Consider the following 12,030-nt stretch of genomic DNA (forward strand, 5'->3'; position numbering starts at 1 on the left):
ATCCATTGACTATGACTATTGAGTAGGCTAAAGTTTATTCTAATTTCTCAAACAAATCAAAAAAAAAAAAAAATATGGAGTATGTCATGATTTTATTGCAGCTAGGGGTGTTCAACAATCAGTTCGGACTTACAAAATGGACTGATCTGGTACCCGAGTCAAGACTTTTTAAAAACCAGTCTTTGGTTCGGTATGAAACCCCAATCAGTCTTAATTAGTTGTTTAAAATTATGATTAAAACTTATTAAATGTTATTATAGGTTGTCGTACACCTGTTAAAGATAAATTCCTAACAAAACCAACTAACAATGTAGTAGGGTAAGTAGGATCGAATCCACAAGGAGATGATATTCAATCTAACCTCTATGAAATGGGAGAAACTAAAAAAGTCACTAAATTCGGATAGAAAAGTAGTCTAAATTAAAATAGGAATTAAACATTTAATAAAAAGACTTAGGGTTACGGTTCACCATGTTTATAGTTCTAAAAAATTCTATCAAATATCAATAACAATTCAACCAATCAATAGAGAAATTGCTAAGCCTGTGGTTGGGTCTTAACGATATCAATTCAACATGTAGTTCGGTCGCTAACATAATCAGAATTGCTAATTGTTAGTAAACTAGCCTCTAAAAGTAAGATCTTTCTATTCAAACTCTTATTAACAAATTAATCAAACAATTGATCAAGTTGCAAGATTAACAATAAAACACTATCAATTAGAGAAATCAATAATCAAAATATTAAAATTACCAATCAAGATTCATCATATAAACATGGCCGGTTTTCCTGACCTTAGAAATAAACTACTTTAGCATGAAATAAATAATAAAAACTAAATCTAAGGACTAAAACATATTTAAAAGTAAGAAATAGAAATAAAGATACCTTAATGAATTAAAATAATAAACCCAAGAATCATCCATAATCCATGAAGATTCCATGAGAAACTAGGGTTAGAGAGAAAACTAAAAAAAACGTAAAATAATAAAAGATATAAAAGGCATAAGGGAAAAATAATATCCCTTGAGTATTTATTAAATCCTAAATTCTAATCTAAAAATTATTAAAGAAAAAAATAAAAAAATATAAATTACACAAGTTGTCTAATGATTGGACGATAGAAAATGACGTGGCACGGATATGCTCAATGGAATCGATGGCCAAGCAAAGGACGTGCAGTGACAATACCTTTGTGGGCTGCTGTTCACTCGTCAAAATCTGCGGACGCAGGCTATGTAACACCTCGTCCTTCTAGAACTGAAAGCGTTAGCGAAAATATGCCTGAACGGGAGGCTACTTAACTTTGATTGGCAAAATAAAGCTTAACCTAAGTCTAAAAGTTAAGTTTAACTCATTCACACATCCAATAAGTTGTTTTAACCTTAGCGCAAACTAAGTGATGAAAAAGAAAATAACGAATGAACTTAAACTTAAGCAAATCAACTACATTCAAAAGCTAAGGGCAGAACAACCCTTATCGGCCAAACTGAAATCAAATACAAATAACTAACAACAAAAGCATACAATCCCAAAAGTTGGTTCCTAAACTCTCAATTCCCAGCCCATCGTCACATAGGTCAAATAAACAAATGAAACCTGCAAATGGTAGTGAGTTGAGGGGCACAACTTAGGAACTTGAAAAAGCATGGGTACACCTTAGAAACTCGAATACCTTAGAGGTATAGCTTAGAAAGCCCATATACTCCCTCCGTTTTTAAATAGTTGCTCCATTTCTCCATGCGCGGAGTTTTAGGCGAAATTGGCAAAAAGTAATAAAATATGGAGGTAGTGGACTTAGTGGGGTTGGTGGAAGAATAAAAAATTATAGAAGGCAAAAGTAGTGGAGAGAATTAGAAGAGAGAGAATATATGTTGGGACCACCGGGTTAGAGGAACTAATTAAATATTGTAAAAGCTTTCTAAATAAGCAAATGGAGCAAGTATTTAAAAACGGCCGCAAATGAAAAGTGGAGCTAGTATTTAAAAACGGAGAGTGTATATATTACTTGTAAGTTAAAACACAACACCGGACATTGCAAAGGGTAAGTAAATATTTGAAGCACAAACGTAGGTAGGATTCATTCTTTTCAAAAATTTATCTTTTCTTAATGGGGCTCTAAGACTATAACCCGTTGAATTGTTCTGTGAATAATTTATTAAGGAAAAAGAAAACAAAAAACGAATTAACGTTTCCCCTGTCTCCTCCTCTTGCTACCCCCTCTCTCTCAGCTCTCCATTGAAGCGCATTCAACGTTCTCCGTTGAATCGCCCTTGACGTTCTCCATCGGGGCGCCTTCTAGTACTTGTATCACCTTTTAAGGTAAGTTTTTATTTCTTTTTGTAATCATCATATCAATTTCACAATCTAGGGTTTATCTTTGATCTAATTTAATTTTATTTCAAATAATTGTCATTGCAGATAGTGTGGTATTTGAATATCTGAACTATTAGTTTTAAATATTAAGATTATGAAATATCATAACTAGCGATTATGTTGCTAGAAAACAAAATTATGAGCCTAATTTGATAATTGAATCACATATTCCTTAAATTATGTGTTTTTTTCGAGCTTTATTTGATAATCGAATCAAATTTGGTTGCTAATATATTGCTAAACCCTTTATTGTCCTTGAGCCTAGGGTGGCCGCCTCTTCTGTCCTGGCTTGGGGACAGGCCTGATCATATCATCAATCGGAATCTTAAGTAGGATCTTTAAGTATGTAGAATTCTAGGATTGTGTTAGTGGACCAACTCAACCAAAAGCTTAAGCTGATGGTTGAGGCCCAGGAATATGTTTTATACTCTATCACTCCCCCTCACATGAAAGGCCCTTTGGGCTTGAAATGTGGATGCAACAAACCTGGTGCGAATTAATTCCACTTTGAAGGAGGGGTGGATGAGATTTGAACTCGTGACCTGGCTCTTGATACCATGTTAGAGGACCAACTCAACCAAAAGCTTAAACTTAAGTGATAGAGTATAAAACATATTCCTGGGCCTCAACCATCAGCTTAAGCTTTCGGTTGAGTTGGTCCACTAACATGGTATCAGAGCCAGGCCTACGGTTTGGGACCTCTAATGGCTTGTGTATATTGTCAGGCCCAAGTTTGGGACCTTTAATGACATTAAGTATTCTGGGCCAAATTGAATTGGATCAAGAAATCCTTGAGTTTAAAGGGACCTTACATGTGAGGGGGAGTGTTGAAGTATATCCCACCAAGTAACACATGTAAGAGTCCCACATTGGTTGAAGAAGAAAGAGTTAAACACTTTATAAGGCTAAGAGGCTACTCCTCCTATTGCCATATGGTTTTGGGATGGAACCTCCTTTGATCTTGTGAAGTGAACTCTCTCTCTCTTGGTTGCGGGTGTGGCCCAGACCCGCGTTTATCAGATTGTAAAAAAATTTGATGGTAGAATTTTAATGCTATTCTATAATCTTATGATCCACCGACTCTATAATATGTAGAATTAAGTTTTGAAGTTCATATTACAAAGTGTATATTTATTAACAAATTTGATCATACTTAAAGCCTTAATTTCGACAACCTTACACCCGTCTTATCAATTACTACCTGTGTTATCGCTTTTAATTGTTTGTTTTCTTCACAGTTAAAATAACTAGTTAATGTTGACCTTATGTAAGCAAAAGCAAAACATGTCTTTTACGATCAATATCAATAGAAAAATGCAATTTTGTATCACATTTTTGCAATATTAAAACAATTTTTGCTGTTTAGTAGAATCTTTTGATCCTACGATTCGATTTGAACGATCCGATCCTACTTTTTCATCGATCAATGTAGAATCTCTGGCTAGAAAACAAAATTATGAGCCTAATTTGATAATTGAATCACATATTCCTTAAATTATGTGATTTTTCGAGCTTCATTTGATAATCGAGTCAAATTTGGTTGCTAATGTATTGCACAACCCTTTAATGTTAGGATTAAACTATGAAATTAGACCGCTTCTCCCTGTGCTCAAGTCAGCAGCCCCTCTTGCCATGGCTTAGGGACGGGCCTTAGGGATGGGCCTGAACACATCATTGATCCGAATCATAAATAAGATCTTGAAGTATGTGGAATTTTAGGATCGTAAAAGAATTTGATGGTAGAATCTTAATGCTACTCTATAATCTTATGATCCACCGATTCTAAGTGCTGTTATAACATCTAAGAAGATACACCTTTAATTTATAATCCATATCATTACATATATTGATTAATTTTCTTATAAAAACATAAACAATTTTACAACATGTACATTTAAAGCCTGAATTTCGACAACCTTACACCCATCTTATCAATTACAACCTGTGTTATGGCTATTAATTGTTTGTAATCTTAACAGTTAAAACAACTTATTTGTGTTGACCTTATGTTAGAAAAACCAAAATAATGTCTTTTACAATTAATATTGTTTCACATTTTACAATATTAATAAAACAATTTTCACTATTTAGTAGAATCTTTCGATCCTATGATTCGATTCTAACTATCCAATCCTAATTTTTTCATCGATCAATGTAAAATCTCATTTGAACAACCTTAAAATCAACTAAGTTTAATTGAGTAAGTATATTGTTTCTTTGCTTGGAATTAAAGGTTTCCTTACCTTGATAACAATGTTTAGAACTTGTAAATACCGTTCCTTTGTTATGACTATGTAGCAATGAAACTTTAAAATTGTACTTGTATAATGAATCTTTGTATCTGGTCAATGAATAAGTGTGTGATTTCATATGTATGAAAATCTAGATATAATGGCATTTAAATTTTTTGCCTCATGTTTAATAACCCTGCTGATATGAGTAATCAGTATCATGACTGGATCTTTTGCATTAATGTACAATATTTTGTGCCTTTTTGTGAGTTTAGGTGGGCGATTACCATTGAGGTTGTTACTCACCCTTTTCCTTTTCTTATTCAGAGAAGATGATTAACTTGTTCAGAGTGAAAGCCAAACAGAAGGAAAATGCTGAAAGTCTTAATGGAAATTCCCATGTCAGGAAGCAAACAGCAGGAGAATTACGTCTTCATAAAGGTATTCTTTCTTAAAAAGCTGTAGTTGGGGTTTATATGGTCATATTTAATGGTGCTGTAGTCTTGGCCCTGTGTAACTTGTGTTCAAAGTTATGGCCTTCAGCACTAGAAGTTTGGCTCAAATATCAAGAGCCCCATCCTTTTTGGTGTTACTCCATATTTGTCAGGCAGAAGTTAAAAGAATTTAATTTCAGGCGACAAGCACACTAAGTATGAGACCTGCTGATCCAAGAAGGGAAAAAATTTATTTGACTTTTTATCATTCTTTTTTTTATTTAAGGATCAATCTCTAAATGTTGGATAGATTACATGGGAAATTATCATTTCTACCGGACCGTTATAGAGTTCTCTCTAACTCATTTTCATTATCTGCGCATGATTTATATGGGGTTCTTCAGACTATTGTTTGATTTGTCTAGATTCGTGCATATATGAACATGTCATTAGTTTTATGTAAGAGACTGGGTTAAAGATTTTGTTCTCTCTCTCTCTCTCTCTCTCTCTTTTTTTTTTTTTTTTTTTTTTTTTGTGTGTGTGTGTGTGTGTTGGATGGACCAGTGAGATTCTTGCTCCTCAGTTGCTCTGGTTCTGACCGGAATTATTGTTGACTATTTATGTCACGTTATGCGCTGGGAAGTGTTTTGCAAGATTCACGTTTTCTGTCACAATTTTTTGCCAGTTTCTTGTTTATATGAACTGATCTCTCTGCATAATACAAGAAACCTGTTATTCTTAACTAGAATAGTTTCATGTGGGAATTATTACGCTGCACATCACTGTTACCTCTTCTGTTTACATATTGTGGCTCTAATATATTGACTTTTTCTAGATATCAGTGAACTGAACCTGCCCAAATCATGTACCATATCATTTCCCAATGGGAAGGATGACCTGATGAATTTTGAAGTTACAATCCGACCTGATGAGGGATATTATTTGTAAGTGTCTCTTGAACTAAATTATGCCATCTCCTGGATTGCATCACGAGTCTCACGACTGATGTGTTCTCTTAATACCAGTCATAATTCATAGGCCATTGCTAACTAGTGCTTTATTCTTTGTTCACATTTTTCTTGTAATTGTGGGGTATGGAGAGGGTGGAGTTTGGTCATAATCTATATCTATGACTCTATGTTACCTCCATTCCACAATGAACGCATCAATTTGACTTTTATGTTTGCCTAAAAATTGTTATTGATATGAATTTTTTTTTAATGAAACTTTTGATAGTATACATTGAAATTATTCACACTAAAATTTCACACAATGATTTAAAATTTAATGCGGAGTATGTGAGAATAAAGTATAGTCAAAGCTAGTAAATGAATAGCGTCAAAGGTCCAAAGAATGCATGTGTTGTGATACAGAGGAAGTAACTTAACTATACTAGTGTGAAGGAAAATTACACTAGTATATTTATATTTGGATCATTGAACTTCATTTATAATTCTTCGGCTATGCTTGATTGACATTCCTTATTTCTTTCTTCTTATCTACTCACTCCATCTCAAAAAGTTCTTCTGGACTTTTTTTCTTTTGTGAGAAAATTACCATCAAAATAGGAAGAACTTTAAGAGACAAAGGGAGTAGTTGCGTAGTGTATTGATATTCTAAGGAAACTTTTGATTGCAGAGGCGGCACATTTGTATTTACCTTTCAAGTTCCATCTGTATATCCTCATGAGCCTCCCAAGGTTAAGTGCAAGACAAAGGTAAATCGAGTGATTATCCATGGAAGACCGTCTTTATGTTACATAAAATGATATATGTGCATTTCTGAAATTTTTAACCCAACTTTTTGTATGCATCTGGCAGGTATACCATCCCAACATCGACTTAGAAGGTAATGTCTGCCTTAACATTCTAAGAGAAGACTGGAAACCTGTTTTGAATGTTAACACTGTCATCTATGGGTTGTATCATCTCTTCACGGTACTAACATTTCACTTTACCTGGAGATTTTTTATTTATTTTTATTTATTTATTTATTTATAACTTTTATTGCTACATGCTTTGCATTATAATGGCATTCTATTTGTGTACGCAGCAACCAAACTATGAAGACCCTTTAAATCATGATGCCGCAGCTGTGTTAAGGGATAATCCGAAAATTTTCGAAAACAATGTGAAAAGAGCTATGGGTGGGGGTTATGTGGGTCAAACTTTGTTTCCTAGGTGTTCTTGATGTTTATGATGCTGTAAACTTGGGTGTGAAGGGTGCTGTTTGACTTCCTGGGAACTATATCATTAAACCTGTACCAATTTCGCCAGGAGTGTATTTGATGCTTGGTATATACTGTGTTGCAACGAGAATTTAGTCAAATGACATGAAATTTTATGGTTTTCTCTTGTTCAAAATAAATATACCTTATCTTTTACTCTTTTTGTGAACTAGTTGTTCATTAAATTGCCCAGCGCTTCATTCAGGGGTTACTCGGTAACTCTAGCCACACGTTGTGGCAGCCACATATGAAAATTTGTGGTAAATTATACGCATTTGTTGTTCATGATCAATTCTTACAAGAATTTTAATAGTCGAATAAACCGGCACAACCGCTTTAATTGAATAAAAACAAGTGTAAAAGAGTTATATTTACAAGAGAGTATTGGGCAAAAGTTTCAGACAAGGTACTCAACTATGAAATGTTGCAGTTAGAGTACTCAAACATGTAAAACTTATCTTTGTAGAATCAATTATTTATGCTCAAAAAAACAAGTTCTCTCTGGAAACCCTCACCGCCTCACCGCTTCACTCTCTTCCGCGCGCGTTCTCCCTTCTCCGTTTTCTCGTCGGCGACCGGCGTTTATTCTCCTAGCCGTCGCCGGCGAGGCCTGTTATGTTAGCTCTCTCTGTTTTTTTCTGTTTATCTTAGCTTGTTTCAAGTGTCGGCTGACGAGGGAGATTAATTTGGAGCTGTGATGATGACAACTTCATTTCTAGGTGTTTCGTTCTTGCTTTCCGTGGTTTATATTACCGCTGCGTTTTTCTTTTCCTTTTTCAGTTTTTAATTTTGTCTCCTTTGGTTTAGTTTGCTTTGCTATGTCGTTTGTAGGCTCTTGTTTGTTTTCCTTGGTATAGGTGGTGTCTGTTCATTTTCTATTGCTTGTTTTTCCTTTGTTCTTGTAAGTCCTCTTAGGTTCTCTTGGTTCTTTGTTTAATTTGGGTAATTTTGTTTGGATAGCTTAGAGTTTCGAGTTTAAGTTTTCAAGTTTTTCGAGCTTTACTTCTTAGAAGCTGTTGAGCTATTGTCTTTTCTTTTCCTAGGTAGTTGGATATTTCTGTAGTGCTTCTGTTCTTAGTCTGTTTTTGGGTCTTATCATAGAGTTGTTTCCTGCCTTCATTTCTTTTCACCTTCCGGATGATTTTAATGATGAGGGTATTTTCCACCTTCTTTCCTCTATGGATAATCCTAGTGATGTTGTTGTTCGTTCTTCAGAATTCAAGGAGCAAGGGAACTCCTTGTTCAAAGCTGGCAAATTTAAAGTTGCCTTTTCTAAGTATGAGTTGGCTAGTAAATTGTTGTGTTTTACTATGTCGTGTTCTTCGGATGCTTTGTCTTCGTTTCGTTCTTTGGCATTTGCTTTGCATCTCAATCTTGCAGCTTGTGCTTTGAAGCTTCTTGATTACTGTGCTGTTGTTAAATCCTGTTCTTTCGTGTTAGAGTTTGATCCCTGTCATATTAAGGCTCTCTATAGGAGAGCATCTGCGTATCAAGAATTGGGTAAACTTCGTTCCGCTAGAAAGGATCTGGTTAAGGCTACTAAAGGTGATCCTAAAAATGTAGAGGTGTTTACAAAATTGCATTGTGTTGAAGGTTTGTTAATGTTTGTGGTCGATCAGAAACAAAAAGGTCAGATGGTCTAGTGTGTTACCCAGGTTGAGTCGACCTCTCAAGTTCCCATTGACTGTGTGACCGATTGTCACGTCAAAGAGGGTTGCTGTGTAACGGAAGTTGAAGCTCTGACTGCTGACTGTAGTGTTTTAGGTTCAGGTGTTGTTTCAAAGCCTGGTTCAATTGGTGGTGATAAAGAATGTAATGTCTCACCGCCGATTTTAGAAAGTGCTGATATGGAATGTGATTTCTAACGAGATCTAGTTAGTAAAGACAGGGGAAGTGCTGATATGGAATGTGATTTCCAATCAGATTTAGTTAGTAAAGACAGGGAGTGCGAGGCTGAAGTCCCTCGTATGCATGAGTTTGTTTCAAGACATGGTTCGCGTTCATCCCTTCGGCTTTCTTCCTCAACTTTGCAGCAGGTTAAGCAATGTAATGTCATCCGTTTTTACCATTCCAAGTCTATGTCGTTAATGACAATTCGGGTTAGTCCAAGTAAAACTTCTATCCAGACAGAGGTCCCCCAAGCTGTAACTTCTAGGGAAGCAGAGACCTCTATTTCTTCTTCAGTGAAGTATCGTGGATTGGAGCAACAGGCGGTGTCCACTTCAGAGTTCTTGTCAGCTCCCATTTCACAGTCCACATATGCTCCGGTGTTGCATTCTTTTCCGGAGGAGGTGATCACCTCAGAGATCTCCCACGAAGTGAAGTCCAGTAGAGCAATGTCTTCTGCCTTTATTTCATTAAAGGTATGTGATAAGGAACGGCAGACGGTAGCCATAACAGAGTCTCAGCCGATTCCCATGTTGTAGCAGTCCTTAGATGCTCCCGTGGCGCATAGCAGTTCGGAGTGCATGACTGTTTTTCCTGACGTTGATAGTCATATGGAAGAGATGGATTCACGAGAGTTGGTGGGAGAAGTTAGTGATTTCAGTTTTCAGTTTTCCACTTTGCATGCAGGTGCCAAGTCTTCGGGTCAACCAGTTCGTCGACAACAGTCTATTTCTCATCCACGGTTTAGGAAAATAAGTTCTTTGATGGTTCAACTTAAATCATCTACAGGCTGCCAGGTAGTTTGTGTGGGTGCAAAGCGTGTTCGCGGGCCTAGTGTGGACTTCAAGTACTCCGACTTGGCTCGGATAAATTTGCTCGCAAGTATTTTTGCTTAGTCTAGTTTGTTGGTTGTCTTTGTTTTCTGTTTTTCTTTATTAGTATTCATTGTCAAAAAAAAAAAAAATGTAAAACTCTCCTTTTACCAACCCTTTAATTTCTTTTTCTCTTTCTTCTCCTCCTTACATTTCTGGATTTTTTTTTTATTTTTTTATTTTTTTATCATTTACTTTTAAGTGTCTCTCCTTTCAATTTATTTTTTTTTCCAAAAAATCTCCCTCCTTGTAGGCATCGATTAAAGTGCGCCTACTTAAGCATGTGTGAAATGCTTGGTGTTTAGGATAAAAATACCCTGAACACGTAGACCCATCAGAGAGGTCCACGTGTCAAGCCTGGACAGGTCGACATGGACCACTAGCCAGCTGTAGACACCCATTTGTGTCTCTCCAAAACCAAACCCAGTGATGAATACCTTTCGCGTCGAATCATAATCGAATGAGGTGAAAGTGTGAAAAGTCTTGTGTTGCGGTTAGTTTTTATTAGAATTCTTTCTTTCTGTTTTCGAAAACCCACTCTATTTTATAAAATGTCTAATTCAGTTTAGTTTGGTCCATGATAAAGGCCCAATAATAGTGTAGTTGGATGGGGCTTGAAAAGACCTTTCCAACGATATATTATAAGCCCAATTCTGATGAATAATGAGGAAGTTATGGCCAAAATACTAAACTATACCCAAATCGGATTTTGCCTACGACCCAATGATCATGAGGAGGGTCCAAAGGTTTAATCCTATTCCTAAACTAATTAGAATTGATTAGAATCTTTTATAAGTTTCTAAAATATCTTAATTATCCTTTTTTGAAAAGATAAGATTAAGGAATTTGAATTTGAATAAAACTTTCCTTTTTTAAAGTCCTAATTCTATTCGAATTTAAACATGTTCAAAGACAGTCAGATATTATTTTCGTGTCTCATATTTTTTTATTCAAATTTTATATGGTTGGATATATCTTGAAATTATCTTTCTAATGATATATTATAATATTAAATCCGAGCTATAACGAAAAAGATATTAAAGGAATACGAAACTCTATCCAAAACTGACACCCTTCCACTGTTTCGGCCATATCTTTTTATCTACAAAAGATTTTAATCTGATTCTAATTGCATTCGAAAGGAGACTTCAACTTCTTTCCAACGACATATTATATGACTTATTTGGACTTCTAGATCAAAAGATATGATAAAAACAAAATCCGCAAAACTGTCTCTGTCGCCAAACGACAGGTTTGTCGCCTCGCGACAGACCCTGTCGCCTCGCAACAAGATAAATTTCTGGCGACAAGGTTGGTTTGTTAGCGACAAAGTGGAGTTTTATTCCTTATCAAATTCTATGATTTTTCGGACTATTTTCCTATAAATAGGGTCCCCGACCTCTGTTTTTATTCATCAACTCTCATTCAACAATCATCAATTCTCTCTATTATCTCTTGAGCAATACATGCTTTCTCTTTCTCTCTCTAAGCATTAGCTTATTCTTTCCCTCTTGATTTCTAAACTAGCTTTTCAAAACACAATTCCGCAACACAAGATTTAAAATCACCTAGCCAAGTTCGAAGTTGCCTTCGCCCTAGACGTGCAAGGTTTAATATTTTCTAAGGGTTTGGTCCAAATCTAGTCAAAACTTTATTTAATTTGATTTTAATTTAATTACTTAATTGTTCTTTATTATTTTCATTGAAGTTTACTAACTTGTGTATTTTGTTATTAGAAAGAGGTACGAGGCTTCAAAGTATGTAATCTTTTTACTCTCTTTCAATGTAGAAAGCATGTTTATTATTGTTTAATATTCCTAGTATCATGTTAGGATGTATTTAATTCCTAGTATCATGTTAGGATGTTATTTATTGCTTTCTAGTATCATGTTTAGAGTGCCTCTTGTTCTTTCTAATATCATGTTAGTACCATGTTAGGTTTAAAGCTTTGATCTTTAATGCTTAGTGACATGCTAGCATTTGTTATTAATCTTTTTAGTATC

At 35.2% G+C, this 12,030-nt stretch overlaps 1 protein-coding gene across 1 annotated transcript; it reads left to right on the plus strand.

Annotated features, from left to right (window-relative positions):
* The first annotated feature begins 2,134 nt into the window (after positions 1-2,134).
* Positions 2,135-7,437, plus strand: LOC145607872 (NEDD8-conjugating enzyme Ubc12-like). Its single transcript, XM_081663467.1, has 6 exons — positions 2,135-2,322; positions 4,935-5,048; positions 5,877-5,985; positions 6,680-6,758; positions 6,862-6,978; positions 7,094-7,437. Exons 2-6 carry the CDS (start codon positions 4,940-4,942, stop codon positions 7,229-7,231), a joined length of 552 nt encoding a protein of 183 aa, XP_081519593.1. The 5' UTR covers positions 2,135-2,322; positions 4,935-4,939; the 3' UTR covers positions 7,232-7,437.
* The last annotated feature ends 4,593 nt before the right edge of the window (positions 7,438-12,030 follow it).

Source organism: Chenopodium album, chromosome 23 (assembly GCF_948465745.1).
Source record: "Chenopodium album chromosome 23, dcCheAlbu1.1, whole genome shotgun sequence".
Lineage (NCBI taxonomy): Eukaryota > Viridiplantae > Streptophyta > Magnoliopsida > Caryophyllales > Amaranthaceae > Chenopodium > Chenopodium album.